The 26,966-nt window shown below is 43.4% G+C and overlaps 1 protein-coding gene across 1 annotated transcript in view; it reads left to right on the top strand.

Annotated features, from left to right (window-relative positions):
- EML5 (EMAP like 5) overlaps positions 1–26,966 on the top strand; it is a 300,424-nt gene that overhangs the window by 142,099 nt on the left and 131,359 nt on the right. The window contains exons 16-17 of the mRNA XM_054025269.1: positions 6,209–6,302; positions 19,029–19,129. Coding sequence (XP_053881244.1) covers positions 6,209–6,302; positions 19,029–19,129 — 195 coding nt within the window. The remainder of the gene's footprint in view (positions 1–6,208; positions 6,303–19,028; positions 19,130–26,966) is intronic.

The following is a 26,966-nucleotide window of genomic DNA, read 5'->3' as shown; positions in this document are numbered from 1 at the left end:
GGGACCAGGTGCAAAGGAGCCTCGATCTGGTACGATCCACCTGTCGTGAGCGGGGTCTGTTGATAAATGAAAAGAAATCAACCCTGACCCCAGTGCAGCGTATAAAGTTCATAGGAGCGATACTCGACTCCACACAAGCCAGAGCCTTCCTCTCGGAAGGCCGTTTCCAAGCTATGGCCGACCTGATAGCTCATGTGATGGCCTACTCTCTCACCACTGCGCCCATGTGCCTAAAGCTATTGGGCCACATAGCAACGTGCACTTATGTGGTGTGCATGCGCGGCTTCATTTCCGGCCCCTGCAAACATGGTTGACGTCGGTCTATGTCCCCAACAGACATGTTCTGGACCGGGTACTTATGGTACCAAGTCACATCTGGTCATCCCTGAAGTGGTGGTCGGACCCTGACTCAGTCTTAGAGAGAGTTCCCTTTGCGACCCCGTCCCCATCGGCCACTCAGGGCTCCAATGCTTCAGATCTGGGTTGCGGAGCCCACCTCTGTGATCTCAGCAAGGTTGTTGGTTGCGAGACAATTGATCCCTCCACATAAACATCAGAGAGCTCAGAATGGTTCGCTTGGCCTGCCAGGCTTTCCTGCATCACTTGAAGGGCAAGGAGGTCCAGTACTGACGGACAATACTGTGGGAATGTTTTACAGTAACTCCTCACTTAACGTTGTAATTATGTTCCTGAAAAATGTGACTTTAAGCGAAACAATGTTAAGCGAATCCAATTTCCCCATAAGAATATTAGGTTCCAGGGAAATTTTTTTCACCAGACAAAAGACATATATATACACATACACACACACTATAAGTTTTAAACAAACAATTTCATATTGTACGCAGCAATGATGATTGTGAAGCTTGGTTAAGGTGGTGAAGTCAGAGGGTGGGATATTTCCCAGGGAATGCCTTACTACTAAATGATGAACTAGCACTGGCTGAGCCCTCAAGGGTTAACCCATTGTTGTTAATGTAGCCTCACACTCTACAAGGCAGCACGAATGGAGGGAGGGGAGACAGCATGGCAGACAGAGACAGAAACACAGACCCTGTGTGAGAGATGCGCATTGCCCCTTTAAGTACGCTGACCCCACTCTAAGTACACTGCCTTTTTAAGTATTTTAAGTAGATCAGCAAGTTGAGACAGCAGCTGCTGCCAGCAAGCTCCCTCCGTCCTGAGCCCTGTCGTGTCCCCCACCTGCTCTGTGGAGATGGGGCAAGCGGGGTGCAGGAGGGAGGGAGACATCCTGACATTAGCCTCCCCTTTTCTCCCTCCCTGCACAGGAAGCAGGAGGCTCCTGGGAGCAGCTCCAAGGCAGACGGCAGGAGCAGCACATGGCAGGGGGGGAGGGACAGCTGAACTGCCTGGCAATTGATAACCTGCTGGGCGACTGCCGCACAGGAAACTTAGGGCAGTGGGGAGCTGATGGGGGGGGTGCTGCCGGTCCACCCTGGTTCCAAGCCCCCACCAGCTAGCTCCAACGGGCTGCTCTTTCTGCAAGCAGTGGACAAAGCAGGTGGCTGCCAAACGATGTTATAAGGAAGCATTGTGCAACTTTAAACGAGCATGTTCTCTAATTGATCAGCAATGTAACAACAAAATATTAACCGACTTTAAGTGAGGAGTTACTGTATATCAACAAGCAAGACAGAGCCCAGTTGTCAGTTCTTTGCCAGGAAGCTCTCTGGCTGTGGAACTTCTATGTGCAGCATGCCATTTAGCTCTGTGGCCTCGCACCTTCCGGGTACCAGGAACGTGTTATCGGATCGCTTCAGCGGGATCTTCTCGTTTTGACATGAGAGGTCACTCCATCCGGAAGTAATCAGCCTGATCTTCCAGAGGTGGAGGACTCCCCAGGTGGACTTATTCACTTACAGGCAGAACAGGGAGTGCCACGTTTTCTGCTCTATTCGCGGGAACGACACAGGCTCCCTGTTCGATGCTTTCTTGCTCCCATGGTCAGGGGCTCTGCTATACACACTTAGCCAGTGCCTCTAATCCACAGAGTCCTCATAAAAATCAAGCAGCACAAGGTGAGAATAATCCTAATAGCTCCTGCCTAGCCTCGCCAGCAGTGGTTTGGCACACTGCTGATCCTCTTGATAGCAGCTCTGCTACAGCTTCCACTCCAGCTGGACTTGCTGTCCCAAGACCACAGACACCTCCTGCGCCCGAACCTCGCACCTCTGCACCTGATGGCCTGGTTGCTGCATGGCTGAATGCAGAAGAACAGGCATGCTTGGCCTGCGTTCAACAGTCCTCATGGGTAGCAGAAAGTCCTGGAAACAATTCACATGTTGGGCTTCGGACCAGGGTCTCCGGCTCGACCAGGCCTCTCTCCAGTTGATCCTGCACTATCTTCTTCACCACAAGCTCTGGGGCCTGTCTTTCTCAACAGTCAAGGTCCACTTGGCAGCTATTTCAGCCTTCCACCCTCCAGCACAAGGCAGTTCAATCTTTGCACATGACATGAGGGTTCGGTTTCTGAAAAGCCTGGAACGGTTTTACCCTCAAGTCCACGACCCTGTCCCACCTTGGGACCTGAACTTCGTGCTGTCTAGGCTCACAGATCCACCCTTCGAGCCATTAGCTTCTTGTTCCCTTTTGCTGCTCTCGTGGAAGGTCTCCTTTCTGGTGGTTATAACGTCAGCCCGCAGGGTCTCTGAAATTAGAGTTTTCACCTCGGAACCACTCTATACAGTGTTCTATAAGGATAAGGTTTAACTGTGACCGCACCCAGCCTTCTTGCCCAAGTTAGTTTCACAGTTTCATATGAACCAGGACATATATTTACCGGTTTTCTTCCCAAAACCTCATAAGTCAGACGAGGAGTGCAGACTACACTCTCTTGATGTTACGAGAGCGCTGGCTTTTTATATTGAAAGGACTAAACCATTCCGGAAGTCAACACAGCTCTTTGTTGCAGTGGCAGACAGAATGAAGTGCCTTCCTATGTCTACACAGAGGATTTCATCATGGATCACTGCCTGCATCAAGTTTTGCTATGAGCTGACAAAGGTACCCTCTACAGTGACTATAACTGCTCATTCTGCTACAGTGCAAGCTTCTTTAGCAGCCTTCTTGGCCCAGGTGCCGATTCAAGATATCTGCAGGGTCGCTACTTGGTCATCCATTCATATGTTCGTGTTGCATTATGCAACCACCCAACAGGCCCATGATGATACCAGCTTTGGTAGAGCAGTGTTACAAGCCACACAACTGTGATCTCCGAGCCCACTTCCAGGGATACTGCTTGTGAGTCACCTAGAATGGAATTGACATGAGCAAGCACTCAAAGAAGAAAAAATGGTTACCTGCCTTTAGTAACTGTTCTTCGAGATGTGTTGCTCATGTCCATTCCATTACCTGCCTTCCTACCCCTCTGTTGGAGTTACCGGCAAGAAGGAACTGAGAGGGCGTAGGGACGGCGGTGCCTCATATACCAGCACATGAGCACGGCACTCCAAAGGGCCCCAGAGCTGGCCCTATGGATACCACTAAGGCAAAAAATTCCGACAACTGGGCACGTGGGCACGCACACACCTAGAATGGAATGGACATGAGCAACACATCTCTAAGAACAACAGTTGCGAAAGGTAGATAACCGTTCTTTATGTGGAAGTAGCAAATTGCACTTTTTAAATGCACTTTATAAGCTGAGGAAGCAATAGAAGCATCAGCTGTAATTCAAGGAGCTATTGGACTGGGAAATAATATGGGCACATCTTGTGGTCATTCAACAAAATTAGCCATTTTCCTTTTTATGCAGGTCAAAAACATGCCTCCACAGGTGTACAAAACAAGTCATCTGGCTATTTTAAATGTATATAAGAAAATATTAGACCTTTCTGATAATCTTTTAATAGCACGGGAGTTTGTTCAAAAATATTATTAATGACATGCTACTTTGGAAATGTCTAACTAGGTATCCGATGATTAATATAATACATTGTATCATTTGCGGATTAGTGCAGTTTTTGGTTTGAATTCTTTCTGCATCAATATAATCTATTGAAATACCATCCTGAATGGCTATCTACATTCAATTTGCATTTTTTTTTATAAACAAGCAACCCTATCTATACTATATTTGTAGGCCTGTGCAGTGCAAGGTAGGTCTAATATGCTTCACATGCAGAACACAAAAAACCCTTCCTGTAGACCTATAAAATATTAAATTGTATATTTTTGGCATTTACTGCGACTGGTGTCTGTTGCCTTTATGAAACTGAGATGTATATAGTATTTTTTACATTCTGAGAATGAACCATTTAGTCAAGTATGAGGCATATTTAGGGCTGCTCGGAGGGGGGGGGGGGCAAGTGGGGCCATTTGCCCCAGGCCCTGCAGGAGCCCCCACGAGAATATAGTATTCTATAGTATTGCAACTTTTTTTATGGAAGGGGCCCCCGAAATTACTTTGCCCCAGACCCCCTGAATCCTCTGGGTGGCCCTGGGCATATTAAAGAACTAAGAAGATTTTATAATATATAACTGTTTTATTTTTCTTTGTGTACTATAATCCAGTCTGGAAAACTGGCAGCAATTTTGCTACCATTCTTCCCCTCCATTTCTCCAACTTTGATTTTGTGGTTGTGCCTATCACATTGTCTTTTGGAGGCATGTCATTAGTCTCTTGGGAATATGAATATTTGGAGCAGAACTTTGTAAGGAGCCATAGCCACAGACAACTCTGAGATACTTTGGTCATTGAGACAGTAAACAAGAACTCACTTCCTGTTCCTTCCATCTACCGTAACTTTGACCATTCTTTATTATGTTTTATTGTTTCTAGGTACTATACTTATACAGCCCCTCATCATCATAGTATCTAATTACCTTGTTTTGTTTTATTAGTTAAAGTTTATTTTATTAGTAGTTAGTTTTAATTAATATTATCGCAGTTGTGTGAGCCTAATGACACTTAGGTGAATCTCTGGTTCTATGCTATGGCCTGTCACCTTTTTTTATATGTCTGCTATATGCCTAAGTTAGACTTTTGTTCAGGATTGTGGTATTTTTGGACCAACAGATCAGTATGTTTGATAAGAAATCAGATCATTTTTGTTGTTATGGGGGAAAAATGTTGGTCTCTGACCAATCTATGTGCTGCCTAACATGTCTGGATGAGGGGTGCCTGCCCAGCTGATGCCTGATGTATCAAAATGTTATGCCTTCAATATGGAAAGATGAATTTTCACTTTTGTCATCTTTGAATCCCCCCCCCCCCCCAAAGTTTCCAGGAAAGAAGCTCCGCAGCTTCAGAAGATGTGCACATGCCAGGAAGAGATCAGTCGCAAATGAGCATAAATGCATCTTCTGACTTGGAGTTAATCATGACATACCTGAGAGTCAGATCTGCCTCAAGATGTTAACCAGAGTCATCAAGCTTGGGAATATCTCATAAACTTCCTAGAAGTACCCCTGAGACACTTCTGTAAACCCAATCTGCAGTTACCCCAGAGTTTCTGCTTTGTCAGTGTAGGGAGTACTAAACTCAACACAGAGATTCTTGGTGCCCCCCTGTGTTGAGGGATTTTGTGGAACTGGCGTCAACACTTGGTAGAGCAGTGTCCTTACCTACCCAACCCTGTCAGCACACCATGGAGGTTTGCAGTGAATTACTTACAGGTGCCTGAGATGGACTTGTTCTTTTTTTAGAAGCCCATCACAGGGAGCCTGTGCCCTGACTTCCCTTAAAGGGATCAACTACTGTGTTACAAAAGCATATTCTTGAGGATGAGTGCTAATGTGGAGGATATTAAGGTGAAGTATGAGTCTAGTGTAGAGGAACAGGAGCAATGACTGTGCTGTAGGTGACCTGACATTTCCCAATTTTTGAAAAAGCTAGCAACATCAATAATTCCTGTGCCAAGATCCTAAAAGACCAAGATTAAAATGTATAACAAAATTAAATGACTAGTCTAAGGTCTTGCACTAAGTTAATGGCAAAGGGAGGATTAGAACTTGGAAATTCTTGGCTTCAAGTCCTATACTCTGTCCACTAGACCATCCATCTAAAAAAATCTGCATAAATACAACTCATCAACTGTGGTTTATCTGTTTGTACATTCTTTCATCTCCTAATATTACAAGTAGTGTTTTGTATAATTTATAGTATATCTAGTATAATAATTTGATTTCTTGTTATTGCAGAGTAATGCTCTCTACCCACTCTCTTACCATACATTTCCTTTTCTAGCGGATGGCAAACGCTTGGCTTCTGTTGGCATAGATGACAATCATACTATTGTGCTCTGGGACTGGAAAAAAGGAGAGAAGCTTTCAGCAGTAAGGTAAAAGTTTAACTTCATTCTGAAATCTATACCAAAATTAGTTTCAAATGGCAATGGACAGAATGGATACAAAGTGAGAATACTACTGAGGCATAAATGAGTAGTTTCCCTTGCTTGTTGATTCCCCCAATCAATGGCTTTTAGCATAGACTTAAAACTTTGTTTAGGGAGAAAATCTGTAGGTAAAGTAAAATCAACAACCATTGCTATGAAAGTTAAGTGACGAACTCGAGATGAGAAATAAGAGATTTGTTCTTACTGGAAGGAAAGAGATGTTTTATTAACATTTCTCTGATGTGTGAGTAACTGCCCAGTACCTTTTGAAACAGTTCCTTTAAAACTCACTACACACACCTCTATTTCTCATTTCTATAACTTATTATGCCAAAAAAAAGTACATAGTCACAGACTGCATGCAAGTCCCTTTCCAAGCTGAATCATTGGCTGCAAGTGACTCTTCCTCCTCCCTCCTTACCAGTCACAGCTGCACACATTTCCTCACCATTTTTGCGGCACATGCATGCACACTACTTGCCTTTCAAACACCACATACACTCACATGTCTTTCTTTAATGTTCCTGTTCTATGCAGTTGGGTCTGGTGCTTCTCCTTTCTGCAGCTACTGGACCTTGAGGCTCCTGTATGCAGCTGGTGCTGACGCTGTTTTTCTGGGCCTCATCTATCTTCCATGTAGCACCTCACTCACCAGATGTACACTTTCCGCCCTTCTGCAGATGTTGGTATCTACTTTTCTTTTTCAAAACCTTCTCATGGTAGGTCTCCAGCAATGGCTCCCTCAGCCCTTTCCTATGTTGGTACTCTCAGAGGACAACTGCTTTCTCCAGGGACTCCCTTTTGTTGCAGGTCCTTACTCCTCCCTCCCCAACCTTCTGTTCTGAAGCTGTGCAAACTTGGCTGTGCAGCTGGTAGCTGCTGAACCAGGCCAACCTTGCCATCCTCAAATAGTTCCAGTTTTATCTTTAAGATAGTAGTTCAAGTGGTTGGTTCTTGCTAGCAGATCTCCTGGCGAGCTGACTAGGAGGCTTCATATGCTTGTCTCTGACAAGCCTTAGTAGTTTCTGGTTCCTTATCTCTTAATGGCCACTTGTCAAAAGGAACATTGTCTTTCTGTCAAGCTAAATTGTTCAGTCATGAATATGTGTTCTTTGTCAATGGCTCTTAATAGTTACTGTCCTCACTTGCTCCTGAGGTCCCTTGATGAATCAGGAAAGAGTCTTCCCCTACAGTCATTTGACACTGTTCATTCATTACTGATTCAGTAATATTTATGATAATAACAATTCTCCCAAATCAGCAGATGCTATTGGAATTTTTGGAAAGTTCCCCAATCTTCAGTGGTTCTATATATATTTGTATACAAGGCATGTGACCTTTGTGCCAAAGGTGACTTCAGTTCCAAGAATTATTGGACCCACCACAAGCTATGTTCTTCTTCAAGGAGTGTCCCTGTGAGTGCTCCACTTTAGGTGTCTTGACGCCCTGAACTTGTAATTGGAGATTTTTGGTAGCAGTACCCGGTTGGGCTGCGCATGCGCTGTAGCCGTCTCACGCTGCTCCGAGCAGTTACACAGCGGCACGCAGCCAACCGTTCTCCTGTTCCTTCGCTACCATCTTTGGCTTAAGTCGGAGCAATCAGCAGCACCTTCTCTTACCTCATATAAGATTTATAGTAGATAATGTTAGCTTAGTTGTAGTTAGCTTCCCTATCCCCTTACCTTACTCTAATTTCTTTAATTTTCACACAAAAAAGTCTCCCTTTACCTTCCCTTTCTACCCCTGTCTCTCTGGCAGGTTTATCCCTGTTTTTGTCTAAGAGACCAACTCTCTTGGGCATGTCCAACTTACCTGGCTTTAAATGCTGCCTGACTTGCAGACTCTCCATACTGGTCTCTGACGGCCAGGCTCAGTGTGTCCACTTCCTCGGCGAGATACACATTACTCAAAAGTGCCCACACAGCAGAAAGCTGACAGCCAGGACAAGAAAAGTCAGAGATCTCCAACTGAAGCTCCTCATGATGGAGAAATCCCTCAGGCCAGTCTCAAACCCTGAGTCCAGGCCACACCCCAGCAACTGTTGCCAAAGAGCCTATTCCTAGAAAGGTTACTAAAAAGCGGTCGCAGACATCCCTGCACGGAGAATCCCCTAAAAGAAAGCGATCTCCAACTGAAAAATCTGCCCTGGTACTGATGGCACCGAGAGTGCCAGACCGCAAGGCACCGGGAATGTCTGGCACAGAGAGTTCCTGAAGAGCTAAAGACCCTATGCAGGTGACCTCTAAAGGAGGTTCACACACTAAACTGAAACATTCCAGCTTGGCACCCACGGAGCCGAAGAAGATCTTGGCACTGAGTGGTACAATGGCGCCACTTGCTGTACATATGCCGCACAGCCCTAAATCCTCAGCACCGGTAGCTTCAACTCATACTCCCAGCGGTCCACCATGTCGTCTCCGGCACCTAGCATCACGGTTCCACAGTAATTCATGGGGCATGCAGACCTGATAGTGGCCTCAATGCCTGAATATTTACTCGCCACCGAGGGTACCTCATCCAGATCAGTACCAAGCCAGTTGACTATTCCTTGCAGATCAGCCCCCCCATCTCTAGTGATGAGGAAGAAGAGGATGACGCAGTAAAATATATTGCTTGTCACTCCTCACCCAAGCCAGGACCATCTCATCACCAACTACCTGTGGATATACGAGGATGTGGTCACCTATGGACACCACCCCGCATACCATTCCCACCTAACTGGTCATACTGGGATCCATGGGCAATGTATAGGGCCCAAAATCACAGCTCCCCTAAATCCATAACAGCCAGGTCTCCTTCACCAACTGTTCTGGCACCCTTGGAAACACAAGAGGAAGACACTGAGGAGCCTGAGGACATAGCTGAACATGACACTTTTGTGCCTACTCACCTCTCTTTGTTGTCATCGGACGAAACCATAATGCCACCCCACCCCGCACCATGGGAGATGATTTCAAATCCATTCAGGACCTCTTCAACGGGGTTGCTGAATCCCTAGACATTTCGTTGTCTCAGCTACCAGAAGCCCAACATAAGCTCTCAGACATACTCCAGGCATACCCATCAGCAAAGATAGCTCTGCCAATTAATTATGCAATCATGGAGCCTGCAAAAATAATCTGGCAGATACCTGCTACAGCACCACCCTCATGTAAAAGATCCGACAAACAATATGTGCCAGAAAAAGGGGCTGAGTTCCTATTTACACACCCCATGCCAAACTCCTTAGTGGAGACAGTGAACCAAAGGGGAAAACACCACCAGTCCCAAACGACCCCATACGATAAGGATTGGAAAAGGCTGGACCTTTTTGGGTGGAAAGCTTATTCTTCAGCTACACTTCAGTTCCGCATACCCAACTACGCAACCCTGCTGGCCAAATATACATGGAATCTGTTCTCCAAAATGTCAACTTTTATTGAAAATGTACCCAATGACAAAATAGAACAGTATAAGGCAAACATTTCTGAGGGGTCTCTCATTGCCAGGATGGCCCTACAGGCCTCCTTAGACTCTGCAGACATGGCAGCACGTTCCATCGCAACATCTATGGTCATGCGCTGTGCATCTTGGCTCCACCTCTCCAAGTTCCGAAGGGAGGTCTGGGCAACCATTAAAGACTTACTCTTCGAGGGTCAGAAACTTTGCAGACAAAACGGATGTCTCATTACATACCCTAAAAGACTCAAGGATGACCTTAAAAATCCTTGGCATTTACATATCTGCAAACAAAAAGAAACAGAGCAGGTTTTACAAGCAGAGATTCTGGTCTACGCCATACTCTCAGCTCCAAAGACAGTATGATCAATGATGTAAACAAAGAACAGACGTTGGCAGAACCAAGATCAGCCTTCGACGTCTTAATAATCCACCTCTAGACAATCATTTTGAAGGTGTGGTTGAGGGCACAAAACCTCCACACTCTCTTACTCTGGAACCAGAAAAGGTCCCCCCGCCCATTCGGAGACTCTGTCACCATACTACCCAGTCTGGAACAGCATCACAACAGACAAATGGGTTTTAGAGATTATCCAGAAGGGCTACTCCATCCACTTTATTTCTGTCTCACCTACCCACCCCCCTTTCCTGTTCCTCTTCAGGGACCCCTCTCACAAGCACCTGTTACAACAGGAAATAAACCACCTTGTACAAATAGATGCCGTGGAACCTGTACCATCGCAATACAGGGGAAGAGGTTTTTCTTCACACTACTTTCTAACTGAGAAAAAGATCAGTGGGTGGAGACCCATCCTGGATTTACAAAAACTCAACAAATTCATGAGAATATATCAAAATGGTGACTCTAACCACAATAATTCTGGCATTAGAGAAGGGAGATTGGCTCTTGGCACTTGACCTACAGGATGCTTATTTTCATATTAATATCCGCCCGTCACACAGAAGATTCTTGAGATTCACCCAAGAGAAACAGCATTTCCAATGCAGAGTACTACCCTTCGGCCTATCCACTGCCCCAAGGGTTTTTCCCAAGGTTCTCGCTGTCATTGCAACTCAATTCCGCAGACACGGAGTAATGATATTTCCATACTTGGACGATAGCCTCCTATGGGCACCAACACGGCAAGAAGCGATAAACACCACGCAGCGCACAATAACCCTCTTCATGAACCTAGGGTTACAAATAAATACGCAAAAGTTTACACTGGTTCCTGTCCAAAAGTTGGAATTCACAGGTGCCCATCTTGACTGTCTAACAGCAACATTACCCCAACAATGCTTCCTCACTCTATTCAATCTAATTTCAATGTTGAGGGACAGCCCACAAACATCTGCTAAAACATGTTTACAACTCTTGGGGCACATGTCAGCAACAACGTTTTTTGGTCAAGCATACCAGACTCCACATAAGATGCTTGCCGGGTCTGGCTTTGAACAGTGTATATACCGCCAGATAGTCTCTCAACAGATGCATCCACCATGTTAATGAGTTTTTTACTCTGCGTGGCATGGTGAGGCAACTAAGTAATGTCTGCCCTATCCAACAAAAGGACTCCAACCCTGACAATCATGACAGACGCTTTCCTAATAGGTTGTGGGGGAGAGCACATCTACTCAACAATACGGTCCAAGGCCGCTGGTTCCCAGCGGAGTCCAACCTGCACATAAACTTACTGGAGCTAAGGGCAGTCCAAAATGCATGTGACCACTTTCTCCCTTTAATCAAGAACAATGCCATTAAAATCCTCACGGACAATATAGCATGCATGTTTTATACAGTATAAACCACCAAGGGGAAGTACAATCATACTCCCTATGTACAGAGGCAATATGCATTTGGAATTGGTGCATCACCAACAACATAGAGATATCGGCATCCTATCTGCCGGGATGTCAGAATACAACAGCAGATGTACTAAGCAGGGATTTTTCACAAACTCACGAGTGAGAGATGGATCCTGGAATTCTCAAATCCATATTCAAACTATGGGGGTTCCCCACCATAGAGCTATTCGCAACAGCTCAGAATGCCAAGTGCCCACAATATTGCTCCAGAGTTGGATTGGGACACCACTCCCTAGGCGACACTCTCCTTATAAAATGGGAGGCACCATTGATGTATGCATTTCCTCCAACCCCACTCCTAAGCCACGTCATTAAGAAGATCAAGCAGGACAAATCCGAGGTCATTCTCAGAGCTCCCACATGGCCCGGACAAACGTGGTTCCCATACTTGTGTCAGATGGCAGTGAAACCGCCTCAAAGCCTTCCCTTAGTACCTCACCTTCTATCATAAGATGTGGGACGCGTCCGTCACCCCAACCTTGCAGTACTCCACCTCAAGTCCTGGTTACTCCATGGCTGACTTGGATTGAGAAGGCCTGTTCAGAGGAAGTAAAAGATATATTACTGAACAGTCAGAGACTAAGTACAAGAAAGACATATATCCATAAGTGGAAACAATTCTGCACCTGGTGCCAAGATAAACAGATCTTACCACAATCGTCCCCCCTACTGAGGATCCTGGACAATATACTAGGACTTAAAAAATTGGGGCTATCCACAACCTCCATCAGAGTACGCTTGGCTGTTATTACCTCCTTCCATGACAAGGTGGACAGGGTCATCATATTTGCTCTCCCGACAATTAAGCACTTCCTTACAGGCATTGAAAACACTTATCCCACTTTGACAAGGTGCTGAGCAGAAATACTGCAGAATCAGCCCCCTGCCATGCCAGCCCCATTTAAGTGAATAAAGTGGAGCTGGCTGGAAAGAACCTGCCCAAATTGAGGAATGAGAGCCAGCTGCCAGCCCAATTAGCCAAAGGCTATATAAGAGGCTGAGAAGAAGGAAGCCAGGATGTTAGGACGGAGGAGAGTGAGGGAGTCTAGGCAGGGAGAAAGCCCTTCCCTCCTGGGTTCAGCCACAAGGAACCGAGAGCTGTGTAAGCGGTATGGTGAGAAGGTGGTGGGAGCACAAACTTGTAAATAAAAGCACCAGTGGTTCCTGAACCCCGGGGTCTCTGAGTGACTTTATCTGAGCATAGCTGAGGCAGGAGCCAGGAGGGCCAGCTGTACTGTGTTACACCCACAATAAGAAACCCTACACTCATGTGGGACCTCAACCTTGTTCTACGCGGAATCCTGGGAAAGCCGTTTGAACCCCTTGCAATTTACTCTTTGTTGCACTTATCCATGAAGGTGGCTTTCCTCATTGCCATCACGTCCACCAGATATGTGGGAGAATTAGGTGTCCTAATGGCAAACCCACCGTATACAACATTTTTTAAAGATTAAGTAATCCTATAACTGCATCCTAAGTTCATATCCAAAGTCGCCTCCCCCTTTCATTTAAACCAACCCATTTACTTACCTGTATTTTTTCCTAAACCACAAGTGGGCAGGAGGGAGGCCTCACTCCACACATTGGAGTTCGAAGAGCAATAACTTTCTACATTGAAAAAACAAAAACATTTAGAAAATCACCTAGACTATTTGTTTCCATAACAGAACGCTCGATGGGTCAAACCATCTCAAAACAGACAGTATCCAAGTGGATATCAGGATTTATCCATTTGTGCTACCAAAACAGCAATCTACAACCTCCACCAGGAATTTGCATACACTCCACCAGAGCACTGGCAGCATCTGTGGCCTTTCTCAATAATGTCCCTATCACTGATATTTGTAGAGCAGCTATATGGGCATCAGTCCATACTTTCACTAAACACTGTGCTTTAGAACAACAATCAGCATCAGATGCACACTTTGGACTTAGTGTTATCCACTGTCAATAGACCAACTCCAAAGCCCTTCTCCTCCACTGAGCCTTTCAACAGTCACCTAAAGTGAAGCACCCACAGGGACACTCTTCGAAGAAGAAGAGAGGGTTACTCACCTTGTGCAGTAACTGAGGTTCTTTGAGATGGTTGTCCCCGTGGGTGCTTTACTAGCCTCCCACTTCCTCTCTACATCTGAGTTTCAGGCCGATCCTCTGAGGTAGAGAAGGAACAGGGGGATGGTTGGCTGCACACCACTATGTAACCGCTTAGAGCGGTGCGAGACAGCTATGGCGTGTCTGCAGCCCAACCGGGCACTGCTACCAAAAATCTGATACAAGTGCAGAGCATCAAGACACCTAAAGTGGAGCACCTGCAGGGACAACCAGCTTGAAGAACCTCAGTTACTGCACAAGGTGAGTAACCCTCTCTTACAGTAACTGGTCCAAAAACTTCATGAATAATTCAAAATGCTGATCTAGTGTCTAAATGTGAAAAATGAAATGTTCGCTCAACAGTATACTTTCAGCAACTGGAAAAACAAACATGCTTCGTATTTCCACTGTCACAATTTTGATGCGCAAAATAGTTATTTCTCTATTTTGCAGTTCAGATAATGTTAGCAACTCTTTAACTCTAACACACAAAATCTGGGTGACAGTTACATGCTTTCATTCCACAACAGAAGATCTCCTGGGGCCCTGGATAGGACAAATTTGAAAATTTTTATTCAGTGCCTATTGTGCACACAACATTGAAGCTCTTCGTGTGTTCTTTCCTGGATCCAACTCTGCCTTTCAGTCAGGTGAAGTACAGTATTTCTAAATTTCTGATGTCTTTTGCGTCAGGCACATTGGATTCTGCTTTTTGTCATAATTTGGTACATATTTTCTCAGAACTTTGGCACATTGCTTTATGTGCCACCCATTAATATAGAGCTTTTTTACCATATATATGTGTTTTCTTTTGGCTAGCACCTTAGCTCTGTTGCATTGTTGTTCTCAGCACTCCGAAGCCAAAGCTTGTTAGGTGCTGAGCTGTAAGTAATAAAAACATCTTTCTCATTCCTACACCTATCTTGGTGCTCAGCACTTGTTGTGTCTTTTGGTCTGATGTTCCCTTTGGTGCACTGGTAACACTTTTCTTTTATTTCAGGTATGCAGACAGAGAGTTAAAAAGACTGCTCTGCAGTTTCAAACTTGGCCAGTGTGGCAAAACAGTGTTTAAAACTGATGACCATGTTTGTTATATTGTCTGCATTGGCATAATTCATGATGTGCAGGGGTACTAGATATGTCTAGAAATTTAATTCCAAGTGCTGAGGAAATATGGGGAGGTCCAATAAGCTCTCCTTCAGGCATCTTCGGAAGGCACAAGTCTGGCCTGGAGTGCCAAAGCCCGAGTCAGTCAAATTTTCTGAGTGGCAGGGCTCCGTTCCTGTTTTGCCTGACATTATTGCTGACCTGGCTTGGTATTTGAAGGAGATGATACTGAGCTCATCAGATGAGGTGGTGCCCCCCTACAAATGGTTCTCAGAAAGTCTTCCAAATTGTGCTCCTCATTCTCAAGAATGCTCTCAGGCTTCTCAATATGAAGAAGAGCTACTACAGGCAGTCTTGTCCCTCCTGGCAAAGAGAACGTTAAAGCCATGGCCATTGAGTAAAAGAAGGAAAAGGATTTTATTCTACATACTTTCAGGCAGAAAAAAGATGGGAAATCTCTGGCCCTTCTTGGATCTCAGGGAACTGAATCAGTATTGGGTCAAAAAAAAATTCTAGATAGTTACCCTGGAAGCCACTACAACTCTCTTAGATGAAGTTTAATTGCTATGTGCTCTAGAACTAAATGCTTGCAAGCCCCTTAGAATGCTCTTCAAGTATTAAGATATGAGGTAAAGGAACATCACTTCCTTCACTGTCTTATCTCTTGAATTGGTGTCTATTCTGGGTATGTTCACAAAATTCTTGATGAAAGTCATTGCCTACTTGCCCAGTCTGGGAGCATGCACATTCACTAAGTTGGCTGGTTGGCTGATTAAGGACCCTACTTTGGATCATGTGAAAGAACAGTCCATATCACTACCAGAATGGAGTCACTAGGATATGTGATAAACTACCCACATTTTCAACAGTCCCCCACAAACAATTGAAGTATACAGGAGCCCCACTAGACAGCTCAAATCAATTTTCCTTCTCTAGAACAGGATCGTAGACATTCCCAGTTGGGCGCAACGGATCAGCAAGAGAGCTAGCAGGTAACAGTTTAGACAATGCTACTAATGTTAGGTCTCATGGCTGCAACGCTATTCGTGGTGTCCAGGACATGTTTGCATATGAGTAGGAGCCTACCAAATTCACCGTCCATTTTGGTCAATTTCATGGTGATAGGATTTTAAAAATCGTATATTTCATGATTTCACCTATTTAAATCTGAAATTTCCCAGTGTTGTAATTGTAGGGGTCCTGACCCAAAAAGGAGTTGAGGGGTCGCAAAGTTATTGTAATAGGGGTTGCGGTGCTTCTACCCTTACTTCTGCATTGCTGCTGGTGGTCGTGCTGCCTTCAGAGCTGGACAGCTGGAGAGCAGTGGCTTCTGGCCAGGATCCCAGCTCTTAAGGCAGAGCAGCAGCGCAGAAGTAAGGATGTACTGGTATGGTATTGCCAACCTTGCGTCTAGACTGCTGCCTGCTGAGCTGGACCCTCACTCAGTCAGCAGCACCACCCTCCAGCCGCCCCGCTCTGAAGGCAGTAGCACAGGAGTAAGGGTGGCATGGTATGGTATTGCCACGCTTACTTTTATGCTGCGGCTGGCGGGGCGCTACCTTCAGAGCTGAGCGCCCGGCCAACAGCCACCTCACTCTGGCTGCCCAGCAATGAAGGCAGTGCAGAAGTAAGGATGGTAATACCACCACCCCCCTAAAATAACCTTGCAATCCCCCTGCAATTCCCTTTTGGTTCAGGACCCCCAATTTAGAAATGCAGTTCTCCCCCATGAAATCTGTATAGTAGAGAGTAAAAGTACACAAAAGACCAGATTTCATGGGGGGACACCAGATTTCATGGTCCGTGACGCATTTTTCATGACCATGAATTTGGTAGGGCTCTATATATGAGGTAAGCTCAGTAGACCCTGCAATTCCAGTAACTTTCAGGAACTTTCGCATCTCATCTGATGGCAGACAGTCTCCACGCTGCTCTGACCCGTTGACAGTTCAGGAACAATCACCAATTACAAATTGACCTTAAAATACCTCCTCTCCAAACTGTAGTAGCCACAGATGTGTCTAACCTGGTATGGGGAGCCAATACAGAGGACTACGCACCCAGAGAATTTTTATCTCCATAGGAATTGCACTTGGACATAATTATTCTGGAGATGAGGGCAGTTCTATATTGGTAGAGAGCTTCCAAGGAGACTTGAGAAGCACCTACAACTCCAGTTCCTACAGTTAAATAATGGTTTGTGGTGTCATGCAAACAGGACTGAGTGGACACTTTGTCCTCACCAGAAAAGCTACTTGACTTGTCTTTTCACCTGTCTTAAGTGAAAGACTAACTACATCCAGGTACATTTGGCAGCCATTCTGGCCAATAGTGAACTAATTGAAGGTCAACCAGTGCAATGTCTATGCAGTGCCTTTCAGGTTCATGCAGGTCTTGAGACTTTTAAAACCTCCGATTAAAAAGCCTCCTGTGTCATGGGATATTACCATAATATCAAGATGACAAAACTGATGAAAGCTCCTTTTAAGCCACTCAGTCTCTGTGAGCTTAAGTTTCTTACGTGGAAAGTAATTTTTGCCTGGTAGCAGTGAGTTTACCTTGCAGAGCCCTTGTAACAGACCCAATGTGTACCATATTTTACAAGGATAAGACAGTGCTGTGGACATATTGAAGGTTGCTCTCTAAGTTGATGTCTGAATTCCACTTTAATAAGCTGTTTGTCCTGCCAGTGTGTTTTGCATGTCCATTCCGGAGTACTCCTCTCCCTACACTTGATGTCTGAAGGTGCTTAGTGTTGTTTTTGGAAAAGACAAGCCTTAAGAAAGTCCACACATCTTTTTCATTTGATGCCACTTCACTGGGCAGTACTGTATATTACTAAGAAGAGAATATGATTGCATTTTATATTGCTACCACCAGGATTGCTTGATACTAAAGGCGTTGTCAAGGAGCACTCATTTTGAAGCAACACTGTCACCATCTCCTGCTTCAGGTATATTTTTATTAAGAAACCTCAAAGCAGATACATAGTCTACTCCACATAATATATTAAGCATTTATTGCTTGGATTTCACCTCCAGAATGGACTCCTGTTTTAGACTCGTCATGCTCAATAACTTATTTTCAAAGTAGATTACATTTTGTAGGATTTCCTCTGTTCACCTCCCATTAGAGCTCAGAGCCTTTTCTCAGGTGTTTTTCTCTTGCATCTTTTTTTTACTGACACCCCCCCCCCCTCCGGGCCCCTTTTTTAATCTTATGTTGATCATTTTGGATTGGCTTTTCTATCTGGGGAGCTTCACCTCAAACTCTGTCATTGGAATTGACTGCAGTGTTGAAGGACAGCATTTATACATGACAGATTGTGGTGTAAGGTGGTTAGTAACGGACTGGCTCGTGGTGCCCTCAGAGTTAGGAAGCTACAAGCTAAAGGAGTTCTCCCATTGTTGCACTAAGGAGCAAATACCCATGAATGAGACTCCTACAAAATGATATTTTCAGAGAAGCAGAATTACTGGTAAATCATTTTCTCTCACATAGGAAATATAGCTGAAAGTGATAGGATCTTTCAAAACAGTAGCACCTGTAGTTGTGTATTGTATGTCTGTATTTAGGAACATAGAAAGAAATACAAAATGTGTCCGCATTCAAAGATGACAGGTTTTTTTTTCAAAAACTGCTGAAGATAGGTATTGTAACATAGATGTGACAAACATTGTCATACCCATTATTGTTTAAGTCCACTAGAATGATGGAAAAGTTCAGTAAAAAGTGTATGGATGTTGTCATTGATTTTCAGAATGAGAAACTGATGTAGATAAGGTCTGCAATTAACGTAACCTTATAGCTCTTAGTTTGCTATCAAGGCTTAATTCCCAAAGAATAAATATCATTGCATTATTTTGGGTCAAGTTTGTTCTTTTACAAAGAAAATGGTGTCGAGTGGATTGCTGAAGTAGAGCAGTTTCTTCAGATTTCTAATCTGCAAACTGTCAAATTAAGAGTGAGACAGATAAAAATGGCAATGAACTCAATACCTTTAGTTCAATGGCCTGCCTTCCTATTTCTCCTAATAAAAGAATTGTTAAGAGCTATAGGAATGTTTTGTGAGATAAACATTAGTAAGTTGGACAATCAGACAGAAAAATATGAGTGTATACATTTGTCTGTGTATAAAGGTAGTGAAATGTTTTACTTTTTTTATTTCAGAGGAAGCAAAGATAAGATTTTTGTTGTTAAAATTAATCCTTATATGCCTGATAAACTGATAACAGCTGGAATTAAACACATGAAATTCTGGCGTAGAGCAGGTAAGGAAAGGCATGTTTTTTTGTGTGTTTTTTAACTGCAGCATTTTCTGTTATATCTAAGATAGTAATTATTATGCATTCTGTATGATTTTTGACACATGTATACATTAATAGGTTCTCTCTACCTCCTATTAATAATAAAAATTAATTTCTGTTATGGTAGTGTCAGAGACGCCAAGAAAGGTCATCTGCCCATTGTGCTAGGTGTAGTACAGCATGCAGAGGTTTTTTACCCACAAAAGCTTATGCCCAAATAAATCTGTTAGTCTTTAAGGTGCTACCGGACTCCTTGTTGTTTTTGTGGATACAGACTAACAGGGCTACCTCCTGGTGCCTGGGAGAGGTTAGTCTAGTTTTTATAAATAATAGTTACGCAATGAATAGTTGTCACAATTCAGGGCAGTTGCACCATATTCCCCCTCCATGGTCCCTTGAGGCATCCCTGAGGCTCCAGGCTCCTCAGCTGTCACATCTCTTGGGTGGAGACCCATGTCTCTCTCCCTCCTGACCAGGGGCTTTTCCAGGCTACACAGCTCCCTGCTTACACTGTGATAGTCCCAGCAAGCCGGACTGCCTAACCAGGCCAGTGTCTGCACTTTGCTTTCTCTTTGAAGGCTACGAACAACATAATTGGTAGCAGTTATAAGTTACCACACAGCCCTTTATAAGCAAGCACATTTATTCTTAAGGTGAAAGTATTACAGAGAAAACATTAAAAACAATAAAAGAACCTGCATGCATGTTAATAAGCTTACCCGAGATCACCCATATGTCTTACAGGGCCCCAGTAGGCCAAAGTCCTTCCAACCCTTCCCAGGAAGAATTGGAACCCCATTGGACAGAAGGGCCTGTCCATTTGTTGAATCAGAAAGAAAGGCCCTGAGTCCGTTTAAACTCAGGCTATTTATCCCATAGTCTTTTCTTTGCCTGTTGGTCTCTGTGGAATCTAGTTTGAATTAGTATATGCAAGCCTCCCCGGGAGGTGGTATCTCTCTGGGGAAATTACAAACTGCCTGATTTGCCTTAACCACCTATTGTTTTAGTTCCTGTAGGAGCTGTGGTAGCCCTTCCCCATGGAATAGAACAGTCCTACATAAACCATTCATTTAAAACAATGGACCCCAAAGATGCTGCATGGAATTGCAATGTTTGTCACATCTGCCCATGAAGAAGTTACATAAATTTAACACCATAAGGTGTTTAAAGAGTATTTCAGGAAATACCATATCTTTCACAAAAGTTATATAGCTCAAAATATCTCATGCACAGCTCTAGGATAATGTAATAAATCCCACTCAACATATACAAAAGAGTTTTCAGGTGATACCAAAGAGGATAAGGTAATAATTTCAGACCTTCAATATTTAGTGGGTAAAATATATAGATATATACATATATAAAATAGAGATATATTGATCTAAATCACAAAGGAATGTAATTTTAATAATCTAAGGTCCGCCTGTAAGAGGCACAAATAAGGTTGCAGACACGGTTCTTGCAGTGAATATACCTACTAATTATATTTTGTGTGGCTGTCTTTGCTAAACATGACTACAAAAACTCAAGAAGTTAAAGAACAGATGCATGTTTAATCTATTTGAAAACTTTTAATTTAGAGCAATGGAAAAACACCATCTAAATGGTATTCTGAACTCCAGTGTATCAGATCTTGAAAGGCATATGGAGCTAAAAGGGTCTTTGAAAAGATTACCTCCTTTGCTGGAGAAAACTACTGTGTTGACAGGACCTCTGAAAATACACTGGCTCGGGTGAATCCTTCCCATTCATTTTAAAATTAATCCTTAAACACTATAGAACATTTAACAGCGAGGAAAACAGTCACCCTAGTCATCTCAGTCATGGACTGCCCAAGAAATTAGCCAGGTTGAACCCAGGCCACAGTAGACTGCTGTTTAATAAAGTTATTAAAATGCTGGCAGGCTGCTGCTGAGAAGATTAACTCTTCTTTGAATAGTGTCCCTATGGGTTCTCCACTGTAGGTGCAGCAGCACTCCCTGCCTCTGGGATCAGAGATCTTCATCAGCAGTGCCCGTCAGACTGCACATTCGCACCTCCCCTCTCTTGCGCCATGAGCGGGACGTATATATATTATTGTGCTGTCTGACTGCCCCCTGCCCCCACCCAGATTCTTCTCTACCGCCTTTGGTTTGGGACAGAATCTGCAGAAGAACCCACTTCTCCTTTTTCCCTCATTAGAGTGGTGCCTTACCTGTCAGTTTTAGTGTAGTTTAGAACTTCTTCTTTCCTCTTATAAAAAAAAAATTGTTTTCACTTCACCTTTATATTTACCTCATCAATTAGGTTTTAATTTCCCTGCTTCTCACCCTTCCGACCAGGAAGCTTTTTTCCTCACCCTTATGCCCAGATCTCCCAGGTTTAAGAGGTGCATCTCTTGCTGTAATGCCCTCCAGTAATGGACGGCCACCGGCAGTGTGTTCACTGTCTGGAAGAGAGACACATCCCACAAAAGTGTTCCTACTGTCACAACTTGACTGCCAGGGCCAGAAAAGACTGGAACATTCGGTTATGACTTCTCATGGAGAAATCACAGCACCCAGCATCGGACCTGGACTCTCCCGCTATGTGGCTTTCATGCTCTGCCAGGTCGCCTGCCGATCCTCATTCCCCACATCTCTCTAAGAGAAAGTTGTCTCTCTCTCACTCTGACAAGAAAACAGGCTCCCTCCTCACACTCTGAGGCACAGCCTGCCAGAACACCTTCCCCTGTGAGGTCAGTTGTCTCAACATCATCTGACAGGGAACATAGCTCCAAAACCCAACTACCTCTGGTTCCGGCATGAAACTGCAGTCTAGGGACCCTAACCAGGCAGAGCTACAGACCTCAGCACCATCTCTCGGCACTGGAGACCACAACATTCCGACTTCAGGAGCTTGGCACTGACAAAACCACTGGCAATGACGTCCTTTTCAGCACAGCTGAAACAGTCGACACAGAGCAAGTCCTTGGCCCCGCCGAAACTGCCAGCACCAACCAAGTCCTCAGCACCAACAAAGCCGTCGGCACCAAGCAAGTCCTCGGCACTAACCAAGTCTTCAGCTCCATCTGGGCACCCAGTCATCTACCAGTACTGATGATGCTCCTTCCTCCTCCCCAGGAATTTAGATACCGTAAAGACCAGCTTGTATCTGACATGCCCGAGTGACCTCTGCTTAGACATGACCTCCTCCCACTTCCACCCTCCTCTCTGGACTCATGACATTCCTCCCTTTTCCCCCTGACAAGGGCATCCTCCTTCCTCAGTGACGACGAGGAGGAAGAAGAGAAGGAGGAGTGCTCCATCGCACCCTTGTAATAGTAGAATTTTAAATCACCCTTCAATATAGAGTTAATTAGGCCATCAAACACATAAACAACAAATTCAAAAAACAAAACCCCACAAAAACAGCCCTATAAAAAACAAAAAATCAAATCATATATCTCAAAATAAAATTAAAAATCACTCACTAAAATCAAAATAAATAAGCCCTTACTCCATAGTAAATCGCCTTAACCCATTACTATACAATATTAAAAAAATAAGTAAATAAATACCTATTTCACAAATTAAATTATTTACATAAATAATAATGTTTAAATTCTTTGCAAAAAAACCTACCCCAAAACGTAAGCACAAGGTGCTGCTTAACCACCACAATTTTAATCCAGAAAAAATAAAACTCCAGTATAAGATCTGGCTTTACCTACTTCTAAAAACTTTTAGCATCCAAATAATTAAAGCAATCATAAAAAAAATGCAGCCCTCCTTAAAAGCCAATATTTAAAAAATAATTCACTCCCTGCCAACCAATCATAAATTCCTACCCATAATCCAATAATCCTCAAAAAATAGTACAATAAAAATACTAGCCAACTCTTAAAACCCTTAAAAATACCAATATATATGCCTAAAAAAAAACCACCTTAAGGTTCACCTTATAAGCACCACAAAAATACCAAAACACAAAAAAAAAAGGTTAAAATAAAAAGTCCCTATAAAAATACCACCTAAAGTTCCAGCTACCCACAATTACCATATCAGTAAAATAAGCCTATTAAAACAAAAACAATACTAACAGTTATTGTAAAATACTATCCAATACCCTGTAATAAATTAAATCTATAGTTCCCAAACACATACACCAAAACCTAAACCAAAAACTATGCATTCAAAAAAATACCCCAATTAAAAAAAACAACAATAATTCAAAATAATCCAGTAAAAGTCTTATTAAATCCATTATTAATACAAATAAAATTAGTATGTATTAAACTCAATTAAACATATCTAAATTAAAACCCAAATGTTCACCCTACTCCCTTCCTACTATAACAGCCTAAATAAAAACATATCAACACTCCAATAACCAAACCAAACAAAATATCATAAACACCATATTAAAAAAAAATCACTTTAAAGCAAAAATTATAATTACTATAAACCTAAAGGTAATTAAAAATAAGTTGTTTCTTGTCACAACTGCAAATAATCTCATTCACAAACAAGCAAACAATACTATAAATTTAATACAAATAAATCTAAGAAACCTAAAAGCAACATAAAATATGTACCGGTGGCTAAACAACACCTTCTAGCTGTTATATAAACAACAAATAAAATAAAAAATAAAACTGCCTTAGCAATAAAATGTACTAAAAAGCAAATTCTTAGTTTAGCATCACTTAAAAACAAAATGTTTTGGGTAATATCTAAAATGTTCAAATATTTTAAAAGATGTACACATCTTTTAAAGCAACAACAAAAAATCCTTATTCACCTACAAATATAAATAAATGAAATATGTTTCCAGCATAATTAAGCCTAATTTGTTATTAAGTAAAATTATTATTAAAATTACTCACCAACAAGCTATAAAAACAAAAATATAAAAAGTAAGCCCGCTCCCAAAATTAACCATAAAATCCTTTTGGCTACTGCGGGTAGTCAATAAACTTAAAAAAAATAAATATATATAACCAAAAATGTACAAAATAAAGCCCTCAAAAATGGGTGTGCTTGTCCCTACCTGTCACCACAAGACCATGCAACAGAAACACATCACTAAAAACATATATATAAAAAACTAAAAAAGTAACTCAGTTTTTACAACAAACACACACACAAAGTGTGTCATTCAAATATTACATGCCAATAAAAACCTACTAAAACTTGCTAAATCTAAAATAACCCTAACAGCCTATCATTAATACAGTGTTTTTACAGGCTGGTCCCCAACCTCTAAGGGAACATTGTCTATTATGTTTCATCCATTATTAGTTGTGTTAATATTGTCCTGTGTTTGCTTGCTAAAAATGTATTATATGTCACGACCGACAGAACCCGGCTCTCCCCTACCAGTGATCAACCTAGCTGGCCACTAGGTTGATCTGGACTGGTAACTATAACATCGACTGGCAGGACAGTGTGCATGGTGTGTGTATGTGTAACTAAAAAGCATATGCTAACTGCCATATTCTCAATAAATGCCGAGTGTTGCCTTCTCCCCTATAAAAAAATCTCATGTGCTTTGTATAAGCATAACACCCTCTTATTCAAAACAGGCTTCATCTCCACATCCTCACTATTTGCAATCCACATCTGGACCACAGTCCTGTTATGGACCACTATGGATGCAACTACATGTTCCACTCCTTCCACATCGGTCATATTGGGACCCTTGGGATATGCACAGGGCACAATTTAGGAAGCCTCCCGTAGAGCAAAGCTGGAGACCTATACCTCTCCCTTCTTCATCGGTCTCTCGCACATCAGAGACTGAACCTCCCCCAGTACTGGATGAGGAGGAAGAACAGGAGGAGGAAGCTCCACCAACATTATATTTCTCCTCTTCTTCTCCCAATGAGGCTATCATGCCCCCACCTCCTACTGCTGCTGACAACTTCAGACACATTCACGAATTATTCCACAGGATTGCAGTCTCCCTACAGATTCCTTTGGAGGAAGTGAAAGATCAGCAGCATAAATTGCTCAATGTCCTGCACACATTATCTTCCTCCAAAATTGCCCTACCTATCAACAAGGTTCTTCTCAATCCTGCAAAAGTGCTCTGACAGACCCTAGTGACCATCCCTCCAACCTGAAAATGGGCAGACAAAAATGTTCTTGCAAAAGTTGTGGAATTTCTTTTCTCGCATACCACCCCAAATTCTCTAGTAGCAAGAGAGAGGATGACAAGTATCAATCTTGATCTACCCATCAGGACAGACACTGGAAATGCTTAATTTATTTGGACGCAAGACTTATTCATCTGCCACACTCCAATTTCGAATAGCTAATTACGAGGCTCTTATGGCCAAGTACAACTACCTCAACTACTCCAGAATAGAGGAACACGGCCATAACCTTCCTGAGGCCAAGAAAGAACAATTCCAGGTGCTTATATCTGAGGGACCCTCTTGGCCCCTACAGGCCTCATTAGACTCTGCGGATATCACCACCCACTCCATCGCAACTGCATGGTTATGAAGTGGGCGCCATGACTGCACCTCTCAAGGTTTCCTAAGGAGGTACAAACCAGTTAAAGACTTACCCTTTGAGGGCCCCAAACTATTCATGGTGCATATGGTTGATTCCCTACCCACCCTTAAAGACTGCTGAGCTACTTGCCGCTTCCTTAGTATTTACACACCAGTGCCAAAGAGACACCTACGAAAGTATCATCTCCCCCTGCGATCCTGACCACTGCAGTACACTCCTCAGCAGCACTATGACACTCAGCGCCAACAATAAAAGCCCCCTACCAAATGTAGATAGGCCACTCCTCAAGGGACTACCTCTCAAACACCTGCAGCCAAGCAACAGTTTTGAAGGTGTGGTCAAGGCCTCAAGAAGCCTCCCCCCTTTTCCAGTCATATCAACCGTCTTCGACGTCCCACCAGTTTGGTGACTGATTAGCTCCGTTCTTTCCATCCTGGAGACTAATCACCTCAGACATATGGGTTCTAGAGATCATCAGGGAAGGATACTCCATCCCTTTCCTATCTATCCTGCCCCTCCCACCTCTCTCCCCATCCCTCTTCAGGAACCCCTCTCATGAACCCATTTTACAAGAAGAAATAAATCCTCTTCTGCACCTGTGAGCCATAGAACTGGTCCCTTCCCAACATAGAGGAATGGGTTTCTATTCCCATTTTTTCTGATCCAGAAGAAATCCGGCGACTGGTGGCCGATCCTGGACCTTCAAAACCTAAACAAGTTTGTCAAACTTCAACACTTCAAGATGGTTACCTTCTCTACCATTATCCCAGCACTGGAATGGGGGGACTGGTTCTCGGCCCTTGACCTCCAAGATGCGTATTTCCATTTCACAATACACCCGGCCCACAGATGGTTTCTCTGGTTCACCATGGGAGCCAATCATTATCAGTACAAGGTACTGCCTTTTGGACTGTCAACAGCCCCTTGTGTGTTCTCCAAAGTCTTTGTGGTAGTTGCCGCCTCCCTAAGTAAAAAAGGCGTCGTCATCTTTCCATACATAGACGACTGTATCCTCAAGGTCTCATCCAAAGCTGACACTTTTCGTGCCATCCAGGTCTCAATGGACCTTTTCACGAATTTAGGCCTCTTGGACTTGGAGAAGTCTATTTTAATATCAGTACAACACCTGGAGTTCATTGCCACACAACTAGATGCCATACAAGACAGAGCCTTCCTTCCTCCTCACACATTCTTGACTATAGTGGATCATGTATCCAAGGTGCAAGCCTGTGCCCAGATTTCCAACAGAATGTCTCTCCAGGTAATAGAACACATGACAGCCACCGCATTCATGGATAAAGCACACATAATTACACAAG

The sequence above is a fragment of the Malaclemys terrapin genome, chromosome 4 (assembly GCF_027887155.1).
Source record: "Malaclemys terrapin pileata isolate rMalTer1 chromosome 4, rMalTer1.hap1, whole genome shotgun sequence".
Lineage (NCBI taxonomy): Eukaryota > Metazoa > Chordata > Testudines > Emydidae > Malaclemys > Malaclemys terrapin.
The sequence above is the reverse complement of the archived record's forward strand: the minus strand, read 5'-3'. Positions and strand labels throughout refer to the sequence as shown.